Source organism: Tamandua tetradactyla, chromosome 1, assembly GCF_023851605.1.
Source record: "Tamandua tetradactyla isolate mTamTet1 chromosome 1, mTamTet1.pri, whole genome shotgun sequence".
Lineage (NCBI taxonomy): Eukaryota > Metazoa > Chordata > Mammalia > Pilosa > Myrmecophagidae > Tamandua > Tamandua tetradactyla.
Genome location: NC_135327.1, coordinates 151,634,122 through 151,653,968, shown reverse-complemented (window position 1 = coordinate 151,653,968; position 19,847 = coordinate 151,634,122). Strand labels below are relative to the sequence as shown.

General features: G+C 37.3%; 1 protein-coding gene across 3 annotated transcripts in view; it reads right to left on the bottom strand.

The window, feature by feature from the left end:
- The window catches only part of ZNF277 (zinc finger protein 277), a 143,882-nt gene that overhangs the window by 29,512 nt on the left and 94,523 nt on the right, over positions 1-19,847 (bottom strand). For all 3 annotated transcript variants that reach the window (XM_077170267.1, XM_077170180.1, XM_077170351.1), the window contains 2 exons: positions 18,760-18,848; positions 18,416-18,498 (listed from right to left, as the gene is read on the bottom strand). In XM_077170267.1, the coding sequence (XP_077026382.1) occupies positions 18,416-18,498; positions 18,760-18,848 (172 nt within the window). The remainder of the gene's footprint in view (positions 1-18,415; positions 18,499-18,759; positions 18,849-19,847) is intronic.

Sequence of the window (19,847 nt, the reverse complement as noted above, 5' to 3'; positions counted from 1 at the left end):
ATTTGCATAAGGATTTTCTCATTTTAATATCTTCAATGTGAGCAGGGGCCCCATAATTGGGAAAATTGAACATGGAGAGTTGGTAGTTTGTTTTTAGCTAGACAGTCTGTCCTGTTTGTTGAGTCTGAACTGATGTTCTTGCTATGCCTCAATCTTGTGGTTGTGGTTGAATGTTTAGGCAATACTCTCCCTAAACTTTCTTGGCTATTTTCCCAATATCTCCTCCAATTTCTATTTCAGTAAGATTCTTTCCCTGATCAATATGCTTAAGTACTGGCTTTTCAGAACTTGAGAGCTGAAAAGGATCTTATGAAATGGTCTACTAATTCCCTATAAAGATTTTTTTTTAAGGTTAAAGTAGTTTATTCAAGATCATAATAGTGCATTTTGATCAACTGACTCCCTATAAAGATATTTTAAAGTAACTTGGTCAAAGGGACATAGATTCTTGAAGCCAAAATTGTTTACAGCTGCCGATCAGGTATTAGTGAGTAAGATATTAAGAGGGAGCTACTTGAGCAATCAAGAAAAAAATACATTTTTCTCTCCTCTCTTTCCCCTTCTTTCTTTCCTCCCCATGATCTCTTTCTTCTTAATTCCTTTCCTTTCCCTTTCTCCCTGACTCCTTCCCTCTTTTTTTTTTGTGGGTGCATCCAGGAATTGAACCTGTGTCTTCTGCTTGGAAGGCCAACATTATACCATCGAACCACCTGTGCACCCTTTCCCGCCTTTCTTTTTAAAAGTTTGGTGTCTGACAGGGATTAGTTATGGCATATGTTTGAAGTGGCTTAAACACACAAAAAATGTGACAATTTTGGGAGACAATCTGAAGAAGGCACATGAAGATATGCAAATCAAAAGCTTACCAACTTTGTAGTTTTATGTAAATAATAATCTCATGCTGGGCAAATAAACTAGGTTCTAGTCATGGTTTTATGGAATAGAGGGATGAAGAGAATATTGCAGATGTTATGTGCTTGAATTTGTCAAAGCAGTTCACGAAATCAGCTAAAATTTTCATTATAAAATATGCTTGGATAAAAATCATAGTTGTAAGAATAAAAGACCAGCTTATGTACCAGGCAAAGAGATTCATAATAACAAGCCATATATTTATTTAACTGGTATAAACTGTCAAGTATGGTTGCAAAGGGGTCAGGGCCAGTCTTTTGTCTTTATTCATAAGCTGAAAGCAGACGAAACAATGAAATAGCAGATGGTACTCAACACAGTCATAGGAGATCGACATAAAAGTAGAAAATGAAAATGTGAATTAGTTTAAAAATTATAGAAACCAGCCAATTTAGGAAAAGAGCACTTGAGAAAATGTTTATTTAGGTTAAGAATTTGTATATAGGAAAGCTAGAAACTCAGGCTTAGAATGACAAATCCAATGGAAATAGCTTGTATTAACATAAAAAAGTAAAACTAAAGCAGATGTTATTAGCTATGGGTACCAATAACATCTCATGCATACTGACAGGTACTAGATCATAACAGTTTCCTGACTAGTAGGAGGCATGAGTGGCTATGTGAGTCAACAACACATTCATATGGTTCCTTCCCAACCTAGTACAAAGGCAGCAGCATAGCAGATCTGCTAGGAATTCTCAGTTCAGGAGTTCAGCCTCACTCCTCCAACACAGAACACAACAAATCTACCTTCTAAAGTTACAGTAATGGCCCCAAAGGTCCCAGGGGAAGGCAGCAGAATCTTCTGTTTCTCAGGTTTTCAATTTCTAAAATCATGGATTATCCTGAAGTGCTTGGGATTATTTTATTAACACCTCCATCTTACTCTAGTAAGAGTTTCAGACTACTATAAAATAATGTAGGATAATTATGGGCATAAAAGAAGAAAGAAAGATAGTGTGCAGTGGGCATATAAATTGAGGACAAAAAAGTAAAACAAAGAAATATGTATGTATATAAACACATACAGTAATGCATACTTAAAAATGGGCTCTGAAAAACAACAATAACAACAAAAAGGGCTCTGTGTTAGTTTATGATCTACTGGAATGTGATATACCAGAATTGGAACCTGCTTTATACATGGGGAATTTAATAAGTTTCAAGTTTACAGTTCTAAGCCTATAAAAATGTTCAAACTAAGGCATCCAGGAAAAGATATCTTAATTCAAGGAAGGTTGATGGGTCAGGAAGACCTCTGTCAGCTGGACGGTCATGTGGCTGGTCTGCTGGTCCCTTGCTCCTGGGCTCTGTTGCTTTCAGCCTCTGTTCCTGTGGGGGTTCCTCACTTTGCTTCTCCAGGGTGGCTTTCATCTCTTGGCTTCCCTTGGCTCTCTCCAAGTTCTGGCTTGCTTAACATCTCATGGTGACACTGCTTGGATCCAAGCATCTCTCAACATCCATGTCTCTGTTCTCCAAGTGTCAGCATCTAATCAGTTCTATAATTTCTGTAGGCTCTCTCTCTGCTGGCTCTGAGATGTCCGTCATTTCTGACTCTCTCCAAAACATTTCCTTTTTTAAAGGATTCTAGTAAACTAATGAAGACCCACTTGGAATGGGTAGAGCCACATCTCCGTGGAGATAATGTAATCAAAAGATTCCAAACTACAGTATAAAATTAGGATTAAAAGAAGAAGCTGCCCTCCAACAAAACTGTATCAGGACTAAAACATGGCTTTTCTGGGGTACATAGTATTTTCAAACTGGTACAGGCTCCAAACTTGGATCTCAGCTTTCAAGGATATGTAAACAGTTCAGATGGGGGGGGGGGGGCTTAATTATATCACGTAATGGACAAATGCTTGTAATACACAGACAAAGCTACATGGGGCTGTTTCTCATATTAACCCTCAGAAAAAACTGCACCTCATGCCAAAGCACATTCCAAAACCCAGGGAAGGCAGTGCAAAGTATGGGATAAGGATTGTCACAGTACAATACAGAGAATACCTACTCTCCCCCGAATGAAGGCTGTTTAAGCCTATCTAGAAAAATGATGAATTTCCTCAATCTTCCCTATATATGATTTTTAAAAATATTGGGTGGTAATAATTTCAACTTTGTCCTTCATCCAGTCAAATATGTGGAATGTTGCTTTTCTAAGCTGTCACTTGGATACAGAGTGTATCCATTTGTTAAGCTGACAGAATGCAATTTACCAGAAATGGAATGGCTTTTAAAAAGGGAATTTAATAAGTTATAAGCTTACAGTTCAAAGGTTGAAAGAATATCTTAATTAAGGCACCACAAGACATTACTTTCATTCAAGAAAGGCTGATGCCATAAAGAACACCTCTGTCAGCTAGGAAGGTGTGTGATTGGTATCTGCTAGTCTTTGCTCCTGAGCTCCACTGCTTCTAGCCTCTGTTCCTACAGGGTCCTCGCTTTGCTTCTCTGGGGTTGGCTTTCACTTCTAGGGTTCCTGTCTCTCTTTATGTTCTGGCTTGCTTAACATCTCATGGGAATGTCTGCTGGGCTGCAAACATCTCCAAACATCCATGTCTCTGTTCTCCAAGGGTCTCTGTTGGCTTTGTTGTTTCTGAGGCTTCTCAAAAATTTTTCCCTTTTAAAGACTCTAGTAGACTAATCAAGAACCACCTGGAATAGGTGGAGTCACATTTTTGTCTAATCAAAAGGACTCACCTACAATTGGGCATGCCACATCTCTGTGGAGATAATCTAATCAAAGGTCCACCTACAATGTTGAATCAGTATTAAAAGAAATGGCCACCCCACAGGTTTGGATCAGGAGTAAAACATGGCTTTTCTGGGATATATAACACTTTCAAATCAGCACACAGAACCACAGTGTTTACAAGGTAGTAAGGAGACATTTGGGTTCACACTGTCTTATAAAACCTGCATAGTCATAAACATGAACTGGACCTTTCTTGGAATCTCATAATTCTCAAAAATGAACTAAAAGAAAAGCCACACACTGGACATAACAGTCCCCTAAAAAATAATTTTAGGAGACTTCATGGAAGATGGCGGCTTAGTAAGATGCGCGGATCTTAGTTTCGTCTCCAGGACAGCTACTAGGGGAGTAGAAACGATACAGAAAGCGCCCAAAGCCACAAGAGAGATAAAAAAGACAGCGTACCCCATCCTGGAACGGCTGGCTGGCTGAGAGAAGCAGCTCGGGTGAGATCGCCGAGGCGCGCGGGCCTCACCGGGCGGGGTGGCAAGCGGCCGGAGTTACTCCCTTCCCCCTTCCCGGGCCGGCTGGGAGAATTGGAGAAGCGGTCCCCTGAAACCAAGGCAGCTGGCGCCCACACCACGCGCAGCCCCCCGGACCAACTGAGAGAATTGGATCGGAAATCCCCAGGCCGCGGAGAACGGTGACGGGTGGGGGAGGCCCCTTCCAAACCCGTGACTCCCGGGGAACCTGCACTCTCTCGGGCGGGCCGCTGCCGCTGGCGCCCTCCCGCCACGCTTGTCGCCCAGGGCCGACTAGGAAATTCGGACGGGCTCTTTCCCGGGCTGCGGCGGCCAGCAACCCTCCCCGCGTTCGGACCCCAGGCAGGCTCAAGCTGCTTCGGCTAGCGAACCCCCTGGATGGCGAGAGTTTTCCAAAGTTTAAGGTCCCACAGCACCTTTTACTGGTGGGACCCACAGACAAACGTGTGCCACGAGCGCCACCTACTGGGCAGGATAAGAAAAACAGAACCCAGAGATTTCACAGGAAAATCTTCCAAACTTTTGGATCCAATACCCAGGGAAATCTGTCTAAATGCGCAGACGCCAACAGAAGATAACGGATCACGCTCAAATAATTGAAAATATGGCCCAGTCAAAGGAACAAACCAATAGTTCAAATGAGATACAGGAGCTGAGACAACTAATGCTAAATATACGAACAGAAATGGAAAACCTCTTCAAAAACGAAATCGATAAATTGAGGGACGACATGAAGAAGACATGGGCTGAACATAAAGAAGAAATAGAAAAACTGAAAAAACAAATCACAGAACTTATGGAAGTGAAGGACAAAGTAGAAAAGATAGAAAAAACAATGGATATCTACAATGATAGATTCAAAGAGACAGAAGATAGAATTAGTGATTTGGAGGATGGAACATCTGAATTCCAAAATCAAACAGAAACTATCGGGAAAAGAATGGAAAAATTTGAACAGGGTATCAGGGAACTCAAGGACAATATGAACCGCACAAATATACGTGTTGTGGGTGTCCCAGAAGGAGAAGAGAAGGGAAAAGGAGGAGAAAACCTAATGGAAGAAATTTTCACTGAAAATTTCCCAACTCTTATGAAAGACCTAAAATTACAGATCCAAGAAGTGCAGCGTACCCCAAAGAGATTAGACCCAAATAGGCGTTCTCCAAGACACTTACTAGTTAGAATGTCAGAGGTCAAAGAGAAAGAGAGGATCTTGAAAGCAGCAAGAGAAAAACAATCCATCACATACAAGGGAAACCCAATAAGACTATGTGTAGATTTCTCAGCAGAAACCATGGAGGCTAGAAGACAGTGGGATGGTATATTTAAATTACTAAAAGAGAAAAACTGCCAACCAAGACTCCTATATCCAGCAAAATTGTCCTTCAAAAATGAGGGAGAAATTAAAACATTCTCAGACAAAAAGTCACTGAGATAATTTGTGACCAAGAGACCAGCTCTGCAAGAAATACTAAAGGGAGCACTAGAGTCAGAAACGAAAAGACAGAAGAGAGAGGTATGGAGAAGAGTGTAGAAAGAAGGAAAGTCAGATATGATATATATAATACAAAAGGCAAAATGGCAGAGGAAAATATTATCCAAACAGTAATAACACTAAATGTTAATGGACTGAATTCCCCAATCAAAAGACATAGATTGGCAGAATGGATTAAAAAACAGGATCCTTCTATATGCTGTCTACAGGAAGCACATCTTAGACCCAAAGATAAACATAGATTGAAAGTGAAAGGTTGGGAAAAGATATTTCATGCAAATAACAACCAGAAAAGAGCAGGAGTAGCTATACTAATATCCAACAAATTAGACTTCAAATGTAAAACAGTTAAAAGAGACAAAGAAGGATACTATCTACTAATAAAAGGAACAATTAAACAAGAAGACATAACAATCATAAATATTTATGCACCGAACCAGAATGCCCAAAAATACATGAGGAATACACTGCAAACACTGAAAAGGGAAATAGACACAAATACCATAATAGTTGGAGACTTCAATTCCCCACTCTCATCAATGGACAGAACATCTAGACAGAGGATCAATAAAGAAATAGAGAATCTGAATATTACTATAAAGGAGCTAGACTTAACAGACATTTATAGGACATTACATCCCACAACAGCAGGATACACCTTTTTCTCAAGTGCTCATGGATCATTCTCAAAGATAGACCATATGCTGGGTCACAAAGCAAGTCTTAACAAATTTAAAAGGATTGAAATCATACACAACACTTTCTCAGATCATAAAGGAATGAAGTTGGAAATCAATAATAGGCGGAATGCCAGAAAATTCACAAATACCTGGATGCTCAACAACACACTCTTAAACAACGAGTGGGTCAAAGAAGAAATTGCAAGAGAAATTAGTAAATACCTTGAGGCAAATGAAAATGAAAACACAACATATCAAAACTTATGGGATGCAGCAAAGGCAGTGCTAAGAGGGAAATTTATTGCCCTAAATGCCTATATCAGAAAAGAAGAAAAGGCAAAAATGCAGGAATTAACTGTTCAATTGGAAGAACTGGAGAAAGAACAGCAAACTAATCCCAAAGCAAGCAAAAGTAAAGAAATAACAAAGATCAGAGCAGAAATAAATGAAATTGAAAATATGAAAACAGTAGAGAAAATCAATAAGACCAGAAGTTGGTTCTATGAGAAAATCAATAAGATTGATGGGCCCTTAGCAAGATTGACAAAAAGAAGAAGAGAGAGGATGCAAATAAATAAGATCAGAAATGGAAGAGGAGACATAACTACTGACCTCACAGAAATAAAGGAGGTAATAACAGGATACTATGAACAACTTTACGCTAATAAATACAACAATTTAGATGAAATGGACGGGTTCCTGGAAAGACATGAACAACCAACTTTGACTCAAGAAGACATAGATGACCTCAACAAACCAATCACAAGTAAAGAAATTGAATTAGTCATTCAAAAGCTTCCTAAAAAGAAAAGTCCAGAACCAGATGGCTTCACATGTGAATTCTACCAAACGTTCCAGAAAGAATTAGTACCAATTCTCCTCAAACTCTTCAAAAAAATAGAAGTGGAGGGAAAACTGCCTAATTCATTCTATGAAGCCAACATCACCCTCATACCAAAACCAGGTAAAGATATTACAAAAAAAGAAAACTACAGACCAATCTCTCTAATGAATACAGATGCAAAAATCCTCAATAAAATTCTAGCAAATCGTATCCAACAACACATTAAAAGAATTATACATCATGACCAAGTAGGATTCATCCCAGGTATGCAAGGATGGTTCAACATAAGAAAATCAATTAATGTAATGCACCATATCAACAAATCAAAGCAGAAAAATCACATGATCATCTCAATTGATGCAGAGAAGGCATTCGACAAGATTCAACATCCTTTCCTGTTGAAAACACTTCAAAGGATAGGAATACAAGGGAACTTCCTTAAAATGATAGAGGGAATATATGAAAAACCCACAGCTAATATCATCCTCAATGGGGAAAAATTGAAAACTTTCCCCCTAAGATCAGGAACAAGACAAGGATGTCCACTATCACCACTATTATTCAACATTGTGTTGGAGGTTCTAGCCAGAGCAATTAGACAAGAAAAAGAAATACAAGGCATCAAAATTGGAAAGGAAGAAGTAAAACTATCACTGTTTGCAGACGATATGATACTATACGTCGAAAACCCGGAAAAATCCACAACAAAACTACTAGAGCTAATAAATGAGTACAGCAAAGTAGCAGGTTACAAGATCAACATTCAAAAATCTGTAGCATTTCTATACACTAGTAATGAACAAGCTGAGGGGGAAATCAAGAAACGAATTCCATTTACAATTGCAACTAAAAGAATAAAATACCTAGGAATAAATTTAACTAAAGAGACAAAAAACCCATATAAAGAAAACTACAAAAAACTGCTAAAAGAAATCACAGAAGACCTAAATAGATGGAAGGGCATACCGTGTTCATGAATTGGAAGACTAAATATAGTTAAGATGTCAATCCTACCTAAATTGATTTACAGATTCAATGCAATACCAATCAAAATCCCAACAACTTATTTTTCGGAAATAGAAAAACCAATAAGCAAATTTATCTGGAAGGGCAGGGTGCCCCGAATTGCTAAAAGCATCTTGAGGAAAAAAAACGAAGCTGGAGGTCTCGCGCTGCCTGACTTTAAGGCATATTATGAAGCCACAGTGGTCAAAACAGCATGGTATTGGCATAAAGATAGATATATCGACCAATGGAATCGAATAGAGTGCTCAGATATAGACCCTCTCATTTATGGACATTTGATCTTTGATAAGGCAGTCAAGCCAACTCACCTGGGACAGAACAGTCTCTTCAATAAATGGTGCCTAGAGAACTGGATATCCATATGCAAAAGAATGAAAGAAGACCCATCTCTCACACCCTATACAAAAGTTAACTCAAAATGGATCAAAGATCTAAACATTAGGTCTAAGACCATAAAACAGTTAGAGGAAAATGTAGGGAGATATCTTATGGATCTTACAACTGGAGGTGGTTTTATGGACCTTAAACCTAAAGCAAGAGCACTGAAGAAGGAAATAAATAAATGGGAACTCCTCAAAATTAAACACTTTTGTGCATCAAAGAACTTCATCAAGAAAGTAGAAAGACAGCCTTCACAATGGGAGACAATATTTGGAAATGATATATCAGATAAAGGTCTAGTATCCAGAATTTATAAAGAGATTGTTCATCTCAACAACAAAAAGACAGCCAACCCAATTACAAAATGGGAAAAAGACTTGAACAGACACCTCTCAGAAGAGGAAATACGAATGGCACATGAAGAGATGCTCAATGTCCCTGGCCATTAGAGAAATGCAAATCAAAACCACAATGAGATATCATCTCACACCCACCAGAATGGCCATTATCAACAAAACAGAAAATGACAAGTGCTGGAGAGGATGCGGAGAAAGAGGCACACTTATCCACTGTTGGTGGGAATGTCAAATGGTGCAACCACTGTGGAAGGCAGTTTGGCGGTTCCTCAAAAAGCTGAATATAGAATTGCCATACGACCCAGCAATACCATTGCTGGGAATATACTCAAAGGACTTAAGGGCAAAGACACAAACGGACTTTTGCACACCAATGTTTATAGCAGCGTTATTTACAATTGCAAAGAGATGGAAACAGCCGAAATCTCCATCAACAGAAGAGTGGCTAAACAAACTGTGGTATATACATACGATGGAATATTATGCAGCTTTAAGACAGGATAAACTTATGAAGCATGTAATAACATGGATGGACCTAGAGAACATTATGCTGAGTGAGTCTAGCCAAAAACTAAAGGACAAATACTGTATGGTCCCACTGATGTGAACAGACATTCGAGAATAAATTTGGAATATGTCCTTGATAACAGAGTCCAGCAGGAGGTAGAAACAGGGTAAGATAATGGCCAATTGGAGTTGAAGGGATACAGACAGTGTAACAGGACTAGATACAAAAACTCAAAAATGGACAGCACAATAATACCTAATTGTAAAGTAATCATGTTAAAACACTGAATGAAGCTGCATGTGAGCTATAGGTTTTTGTTTTGTTTTGTTTTGATTTTACTATTATTACTTTTATTTTTTTCTCTATATTAACATTCTATATCTTTTTCGGTTATGTTGCTAGTTCTTCTAAACCAATGCATATGTACTAAGAAATGATGATCATGCATCTATGTGATGATGTTAAGAATTAATGATTGCATATGTAGAATGGTATGATCTCTAAATGTTGGGTTAATTTCTTTTTTTCCGTTAATTAAAAAAAAAAAAAAAAGAGAAGGGATAATTGGAGCTGAAGGGATACAGACTGTACAACGGGACTGGATATAAAAACTCAGAAATGGACAGCACAATACTACCCAATTGTAATGCAATTATGTTAAAACACTGAATGAAGCTGCATGTGAGGTATAGGTTTTTTGTTTTGTTTTTTTTTCCTATTGTTTTAATTCTTATTCTGTTGTCTTTTTATTTCTTTTTCTAAATCGATGCAAATGTACTAAGAAATGATGAATATGCAACTATATGATGTTATTAAGAATTACTGATTGTACATGTAGATTGGAATGATTTCTAATTGTTTTGTTAATTCTTTTTTTAATTAATAAAAAAAAAAAGTTAAAAAAAAATAATAATTTTAATCCCTATCCTGCCAACACCAACTACTGGGCAACTGAAACATCCAAAGTTATATTTCATGCGTCATGGTCACAATTTTTAACACTGATTATAAGTAAAGTACAACAAAATGCCTACCCTTGACTTGGTGGGTAGGGTGCTATTAGTAAATCATGCAAAGAATGTCTAGAATGAGTGATATAATTTGCTGGCATATTCTCCATAGGTTAATTTCTGACAAAATGTATATTCCAAGTTAACTAAACACAGCAACTTATTGATATTATCATCACTGATAAACCAGTTAAAAAGTAAAGATGAAATACCAAACCATTCTAATAATTTTAAAATTTGGGAAAACTAGTTACTAGGGTCAAATGTCTCTTCAAGCCACACCTCGTTTAATGACAAATATAGATATATGTGTATGTCTTTCCGGATTCTACGAAAGCAGGAAAAACATCCACCTTAACCAAGAAGTGATGCTTAACCTTTAAGATACTGAATCACTTCTGCCTAAGATGGAGACAGTCACAAGAGACTACCCTTACAATGAGAAAAAGCTGGATAATCTAAAAAAACACAAAAACATAACATTGTTCTAGTTTGCTAGCTGCTGGAATGCAATATACCAGGAATGGAATGGTTTTTTAAAAGGGGAATTTAATAAGCTGCTAGTTTATAGTTCTAAGGCCAAGAAAATGTCCCAATTAAAGCAAATCTATAGAAATGTCCAATCAAAGGCATCCAGGGAAAGATACCTTGGTTCAAGAAGGCCGATGAAGTTCAGGGTCTCTCTCAGGTGAGGAGGCACATGGTGAACATAGTCAGGGCTTCTCTCTCATTTGGAAAGGCACGTGGCAAACATGGTGCCATCTGCCTGCTTTCCCTCCTGGCTTCCTGTTTCATGAAGGGAGGCATTTTCCTTCTTCATCTCCAAAGGTCGCTGGCTGGTGGATTCTCTGCTTCTCATGGCTATATTGTTCTGCTTTCTCAGAATCTCTCTCATTCTCCAAAACATTCCCTTTTTTATAGGATTCCAGTAAATATCATGACCCACCCGAATGGGTGGAGACACATCTTCCCTAATCCAGCTTAACAACCACTCTTGATTGAACCACATCTCCAGGGAGATGATCTAATTACAGTTTCAAACATACAGTACTGAATAGGGATTAGAAGAAACAGCTGCCTTTACAAAATGAAATTAGGATTAAAACATGGCTTTTCTAGGGTACATACATCCTTTCAAACTTGCACACTTATTTTGAGCCCAAAGAGGTGAAGGTATAAGGCAATCAGACACTGAATTCCAGTGTGACCAGCCACCTTTGAGGAGGGACAGGGATTATTTCACCTTTGGTACAGGAAAAGGCAAACAAGATGAAAATGGCTTAAATTTTAAATAATTCTTAAGGGAGAAATTCCAGGGAATTCTAGACACAAAGGGGTCCACCTTCAGTCACCTGCCCTTATCCCCTGGTCTCCTCTAAGTGCTCAGGAGAAGTACTGGAAGTAGGGTAAGAGACAGAGTGAGAGCCCTTTGATAATGAAAAGCACAAAACTCCAGCTACTTCCTGGGACTGTTCTCTCAAACAAAGCATAAGCTGTAAGCTGCTGGGGGAAGGACCAAATCCTGCACTAATGCAAAATGGAGGTCTACTACTATGGGGTGAGGACAGGAATGCTGAAAAATAAGATATTATTCCTGAGTGATTTCTCGGAAGGTGCCTGAGTGTGCCCCAGTGTCCTGTGGTAGAAGGACCGCATGGAAGGCCAGCTGCTGTCAGAAGAGCCTGGGACAAACTTATAGTTTGTCAAGCAAGGCCTATAATGCACTCTTCTTAGAACACTCGAGAAAGTTATAAGGTATGAATTTTGGTGTTAAAGGATTTAAGTTAAAAAAATTATATTAAATAATATTAAATAATTAAAATATTTAAAATTTGTGGAAATCATGGTTTGTCCTTGCTATGTCTGACCACAGCCTGATGGGTCAATGGATGGAATCAAGTGAAGAACAAGGGGCTCTCGAGCACTGGCCTTCACAGTCTGACACATCCCTTGGCCACTGCGCTCCCCTGAAGTCCAGAGACCAGTAAAGGTCCAGGTGCATTCACTTTTCACTTACATGTTAAGGCTATAAAAAAGTCTCCCAAGAAAATGAATAAAAACATAAGCATCCGGAATCTTAGGGGAGGAAAAACCTCAAAGAGGAATCAATTCTGGAACAGTTTAATAGAAAATGATAGGTGCTGATGATCAACAAGATGGGAACTTAAAAAGAAATTAATAAAAATTTTCATTTTTTATGAAATTTTTCACTTGAAATTTTCATCTGACAATTTCATTTCAGGTGTAGAAAAACGTCTGACCTGTTAATAGAAATGAGTCACAAAATACTAGCTTTCTTTTGAAATGACTAGTTACAGTACCAGAACCTGGATGGCATACCAAATGGCAAAACCTCAAATAAGTATGAAAATCTGATGAGCCTTTTCTCTTTGAGTGAGAACACAAGGAGCGTAGGAGAACAAGTACTGAAGGCTCAGGGATAGGCATTCCTTTGGGGAACTGTCATCAAGGTATGGAGAGTGATCATCAGTGATCCTTGAGGACAAAAAAGAAAGAAACTAACGATGTCTATTTGCTTTCCACTCCCTGTTTTCCCCTCGCCTCCCAAAGGGTGGGGTGGGGTGAATTAAAAGTAACATAGATAGGAGAAAAGGGTGGGGGTGTTTTTGGTGAAAACTGGTGACCTGGCACTCCAATTTGGCTAAAACAAATGCCATTTATTTAGCAAAACTTTCCCAAGGATTAACTAAAGTTTGGCATTATGCTGGGCACTGCAACCTAAAACTTCTTTTTGGTCATAATCTAGAATTCAGAATAGGTTTAGATATTTTCTATTCACTTAGAAAAGAGTTTCCAACAAATTAACCAATCAACATAAATTTTGAGTGTCTGCTTCCCAAATAAAGTAGCTGATAGCTAAAATTAATCCTCTACAGAGGACGAGTTTTCCTAAATCATCTCAGTTCATCTGAATGACTCTATGGCCTTGTGATTAAAGATGTCTGTCTCAGTTATTTTATATCTCTCTTTTTTTAAGTCTGACTATATGGCTTTACAGAAATACCAAGCCAATACTTCAGACTTTATGTAACACTTCAAGAGTAATACTTAGAGAAGGTACAGAAGTCCTAATCCTTAAGGGGCATCTAATACAGCAAGGAGGAGAGATTGTTTTTTGGACAACTAACTAGATACAAAAGCCAAATAAAATTAGTGTGTTAATAGAGCTTAGAAGAGGTTAGTAAATCTGACTGGTAGAATTTGGCAAGGTTTTGTGGACAATTTGAGCAATGCCTAGAGGGATATGTATTTACACAGGTGGAGGGAGGGGGGCTGGCACTGCTGACTGATGAAGCAGAGTCTTGAAAGTACCTGACATCTTTGAATAAAGGTGAGACAGGTTAGGTGTATGAACTCCACAAGGGTAGAGAATGTTTCCTATTTATTCACTGCTGTTATTGACAGCATCCGCATCAATATCTGGTGAAAAATCAATATTTGTTGAATAAATAAATGAACTGGACACTGAAAAGTTGAAAGAAGGGGTAAAGGCACTGGGAATGTAGTTTGAGACTGCAAAAGCTTAAGAATATTTAGCTGATAAAGAACCACTGCAGATTTCTAAAGAGAATAAAATGACCTACTACATATTTTAATACTTAAAATTTGGAGGAATGTCAATTAACTGGAGAGGCGAGAGCCCATAGATAAGGTAAGCTAAAAGGTACTAGGATTGCAAAGAAGGTTTTGGTTATAGGGCTCAGTGTAGGAACTCACAGGACTTGACAAATGATTTACATATTGGGTTGAGAAAAAGGACTGAATTAAAGATGATTTGAGAAATTTCCAGACTGAGTGCAGGAGAATGGTGATATCATTATACAAGAAAAGGAGAAAAGGTATCGCAAGTTTTACACATATTAAAGTGCTGCCTGGAAATCCATAGGGAAAGCGTAACTTATGGAAATTTAGATGTAGGATCAGAGGTGAAACAGGATGAATGCTGCAGACACATTCAATCAACAGATATTTACTCTGTGCCAGCAGCATAATTTAAACCATCAGCATAGTGCTAAAGGAGTGCATATGCTGGATGGGGAGTAAGATGCAGGAAACATATATTTAAAAGGAGAAAAGAGGGAGGAGAGCCACTGGAGGAGATTAAACTAGACTGATCAGAAACAGGAGAATAACACATAAAGATCAAGAAAACATTTCTAAAGAAGGAAGCTCAAGAGAGGAAGGTGTGTAAGTTATTCACACCCTCAGGAATTTTTCTTCATTCTGTAGTTCCCTTTAGAGTGCAGATGAGAAAATTCAGAGATGTGTCAAGTAGGAATCAACCTCTTCAAAAAGAAAATTGGGAACACATGCAAATCTCGCAAATGTCAAGGGAACAGACAGAAGGCAGAAAAAGAAATATGGCTCTAGCCTTAAATCTGCTACTTAAATCTGAATTTATGTGGACCAATTAGACTTTACATGCCTCAGACTACTCACTAGAGTTTTTTAAAAAGGTATTTGGGAAAAACAACAACATCAACTGTATAATATACTGAGTCTTATGGAAGGATGTTGAAGGAAAAGACATAGTTCCTATCTTCAAAGAAATTACAAAGTCATTTTTGAACTAAGAGCCAACCACATAAAGGTATTTCAATTATATGTTTTATTTAGAGTTCCAAATGAGAGAATAAATGTTAAAGAATGATACACTGCAAGTCATCATCAACCCAGATCATGAAGGAAAACGTCCCACTAATACTTTGAGGGTTCACCCTGATGGACTTGAGCTGAGATCTTAACTGATGTCAAGGCGAGTTTATTCCAACACTGAGTGGATTATAAGCCCATTCTCATAAAACAACTTGGCTGGTTTAAATGACATTTTCCAGAAGCTAGACTGAAATTCTGATTAATAAAGAGGAATTGGCGGGTGCAAGGGTAGTACAGTGGTAGAATTCTTGCCTGCCATGCAGGTGACCCAGGTTCGACTTCGGGCCTGTGCACTTTCCCCCCAAAAACAAAACAAACAAACAAACAAAAATTCAACAAATGGTGCTGCAGTAATGGAATACTCATATGGAATAACAATGAAATGTGACCCCTGCCATACAGTATACAAAAAAAAAGAGGAATTGATTGACAAAATACAATTAACAGCAACACAAAGAAAAAACCAAAACAATCAGCTGTGGTAGAGCTGGGTTTAGTACAAACCTCTGTGTGCATGATTCCCCTAGGATGAGTTCTTAGAGGGAAAATACGGACCAAGAGCATAAACATCTTTTAGAGTTCCACTGTATGATGACAAAGTGCCTTTCAGAAACGTTACACCAGTTCAGTCATAAAAGAAGCTAAAAGAATACTTGCCTCTTAACAGTTTCGCCACCAGTCAGTATTACTATTTTTAAATCTCTGTTAACTTGATAGAAGAAAAAAGATATGTTATTTTTGTTGAAAGTTCTTTCATTTGACCATCTGGACATCTTTCTGGAACTGCTTTTTACTGATGTGTAGAGCTCTTTATGTGTAGGAGAGAGACATCCTATGATCACTGCCAACTCCCAAACAAGGATACCCACATCAACCTCTTGTTTCTATACTACATAGCATAAAAGTGTAATAAACTGGTTGACTGAAAGTTCAACCTCTCTTCTTGCTGCTTGGCAAAACTTCTTTTCTTTTTGTTGATCCTCTAGCTATGATTCCCAATGCCAGGTCATCGTAAAGCTCTTCTGCTTACCCGAAACTCCAAATCCTAGTCTGAATCCCCTCCCTCTATAGATCTGTCATACTATAACCATCCTGGCTACAAGAATTCTCAAAGCCTAGAAATGGTATCAGGCATGTGGGAGGCTGAATAAATAACCACTGGACTGGAATGGCAGGACTAAAAAAGGCATGTTCCAGCCACATTTAGAATTAAACAGCTCTGCTTCTCATTCACTGTGTGGTTCTGGGCAAATTAATCTTTCTATGCCTGCCATGATTTCTTTATCAATAGAATGGCTTTTAGTAACTATTTCACAGGGTTGCTATGAAGCAAGAAGTCAATGTAAGCATGGCATCTGGCTGGCTCCCAGTAATGGTTAATAGCTTCCCACATTTCCTAGTTGGTCTGCTCTTTCCCAGGATTAAAAATCTTTAAATGGAGTTTTACACAACCACATTTACCATCCTTTCTTCATGCCACTCTCATGCAAAGTCAGCGCTTCTAACACCAAAGGGTTTCCACAATTTGGCTCCATCTTACCTCTTCCAGTCTTTTTCAAACTCCTCTCCATAAAAAAGACTTTCTACTTCAGTTAGATTAGTCTTACTCAACTTTACTACATATACTTTGAACATCTGGGGTCATATGCATTTTTCTTCCCTTTTCTACAACTCTCCACCTACCTGAATCCTCTTCACTGTCAGGACACAGTATTGTTATTGTTATATGTATTATTAGCTAAAATTTTTTAGTGCTTTTTACTTACCAGGTACTGTTTTAAGTGTATACATGTATGATCTCAATTAATTTTCAAAAGTCCTACAAAATAAAGTCTATCATTGTCTCTATTACCAGGATTAGAAGACATTTGCTTTCTTCTCTACCTATGCTGCACACTCTCTTATGACATGAGCTGTGCCTTTTATTTCTTTGCATGATCACTAATTAAGCAGGAATTCAACAGACATGAATGTATTGATTGTATTTTCACTGAATTTTGTTTAAGATGCTATAATACTCACTTTCATCAAATCTATCACCTTGTCAGAGTGTAAAGTAGGTTAAAAAAAAAAAAAGTCATCTAAATTGCAAAGATGGAATTATTTCCAGGGACCTAAGTCTATCTGCAGACATACAGTAAAGATTCTGAGCACTGAGAATCTTTGGCTGGATTAAGAGGGTCTAAGTTCTCAAAGGCCACTGTGAGCATGAATGAGAAAACTCAGGGAAATCAACAATTATGAGTAACTACAAGCAAATAAATTCATAAACTATGACAGTAAATTCAGGCCCATTTTACAGATTTCAAAAGAAATTGATATAGGAAGAGAAGAGAAACTTAGGAAGTCCTGTTCTTTCACTGAATTTGCTGTTAAGGTAAAAGCATATTTTTTCTCATGAATAAATAATCAACTGGCAATATCATTTCCCCTTACTAGAAACAAAAATGATTAGGGATGTTCACAAAATATAATGTGCTTCAGGGACATTCTCAAATTATATGACTATAGTAGATTTATTTTCCTCCTAGATCTCTTGAGGATTTAGCAAAAACATTTAATCACAGCTGTCTCTCATAAATCATCTAGCCAAGTCCACAGATATAAGGAAAACTTAAAAGAAACCACAAATGGAAGAGCAAGTCAATTTCAATTAATAATAATGACTAAATCACAAATAATAGGAAACTGCATACTTATAAACAAAATAACTTAAAAATTAATCAATATCTGATTAATTTATGAAAACACAATTTTCATACTTGTATATGCTATTATCTGTTTTAAAGACTAAGAAGCTGAGATTTTAGAATTAGCTTACTTATGGCTAAACCTGAAAATGAGAAAGGGTACTATGTTGCTCAAACCATATGTTCAATTCATAAAGGGGAATAAAAGAAGTGCTACCACATAGCACATTTCAGTGAAAAGGTGGGGGAAAGGCTAATTAATTCAACTCAATTTCAGCTAAGGGCACTTTTCCACAACTGCTGAACCCTAACACGTGTCAGGCAGCTAAAATTATACTGAAATGTATAAGCTCTGTTGTTATTTTAGAGATAATACAGGAAGCAAAACAAAGTCAAGAATTCTCTCTGAATTTTAAACTTGAAATACTTTACTCTTCAGTCAACTGTATATTTTTTTCTACTTTAAGATCTTTATGTATAAAGAGCTTTTCTGTAAGTCCAAAAATTTCATAATAAAAAATAATAAGAAACCAACAGTAACAAAAGTGATTTTGTATGAAATGCCAACATTCTTTACTCTGTATAACAATACTTACCAGCTTCTGCTTCTGAAGCTCTTCTCTAAGAACTCTATCTTCTGGCAAAACGTCACATAACAAAAAATAATTGTCTTGTTCTTCTGTTGAGAGATTAGGAAAATAAATGAGAAAAAGGTATTTTATCATTTTTCCAGAAGGATTTAATCTTTTTTTTTCTGGTATATACTAGGATCTCTTCCGGTGTACAGTCTGTTTTAGTTTTGTTAAGTCATGAGAGATAAACATAGAAATTTAATTTTAGCTATTATGAAAGATAGAGCGATTTAAATTTAAGATGGTAAGATTATTTCTTTGAATTATTGGAGTGTAGGGAAAAGACGAGGGCTAAGATGGACACTTACCAAGTGGAGCTGTGGAATTGATCCTTATCACACTACAAAAATCTGTGATGGGCTGTTCAGTGAACCTTTTCTTCCAATATAAAATATACCTGAGAACAATAAAAAAGAAAGGATGGTGAGAAGATTCAACACAATATTTTCTTTAAAATGGTAGGATTTTATAAAAACATTAATCGCAAAGCGACAAACAAATGTTGACTGAAAACTGCTCGAGTTTGTGAATGGTGAGCAGCAGTGCATTGCATAAAGGGGAAATACATATTTAATGAAATGAAATAACCCCATAAAGTCATGGGGAAAAATGATTAAACTTAATATCTCTGACTAAATAAACAGATGACGAAAAGTTTAAATGATGAAATTCATGTGATAATGAAGTTTTCTGAAATGACATCTAAGTTTATGTGATCTTAAAATCCAAAAACCATTAAACTAGCTCTATCATACATTCTACAATAAAAAGTTAGGTGATTATCTTACACATCAAAAGAACAGAAGTCTGAAGAAAAAAGTGAGAAAATCAGTTTAAATTCAATATCTATAACATGCAGAAAAATTCCATGTGTCCACACTGTATCTGAAAGAAAGCAAATGTAGCCTTTGGAAAAATAGCTGAGGTTGCAATTCTGATATCTAGTGAGAAGAATTAGGAGGAGTATCCAGATAAATTTAAAAGCAAAGCATAACACCAGATGGGGATTTCTGTTGAAAGATGGAGTAAAATGACAGGATTCAATGATCTCTTCATTATTTCATTAATCTACGAAGATTTATATTGGTACCAAGAAGAGAATGTGGTCTCTGTTGGGAGAGAGGAAGTAGATAAGTTGACTCCATAGCCAACAATTCATCAAGCTCCACAACTGATGGGTAAAAAAAAAAAACCTACAACAAAGACTTACAAAAGAAATGGGACTTAATGAAACAAAGTGTACAGAAAGAGTAGAAATTTGGACATTTTATAGGACTTGAAAGGGTACCTAGCGGTGTTTGCACATTGTAGGTCCACAATAAATGTTCCATAAAGGCAGAAGAGCATTTGAAGAATCCTGTAATGTTCTCTCCAACTCCCAGTATTTATTTTAGAG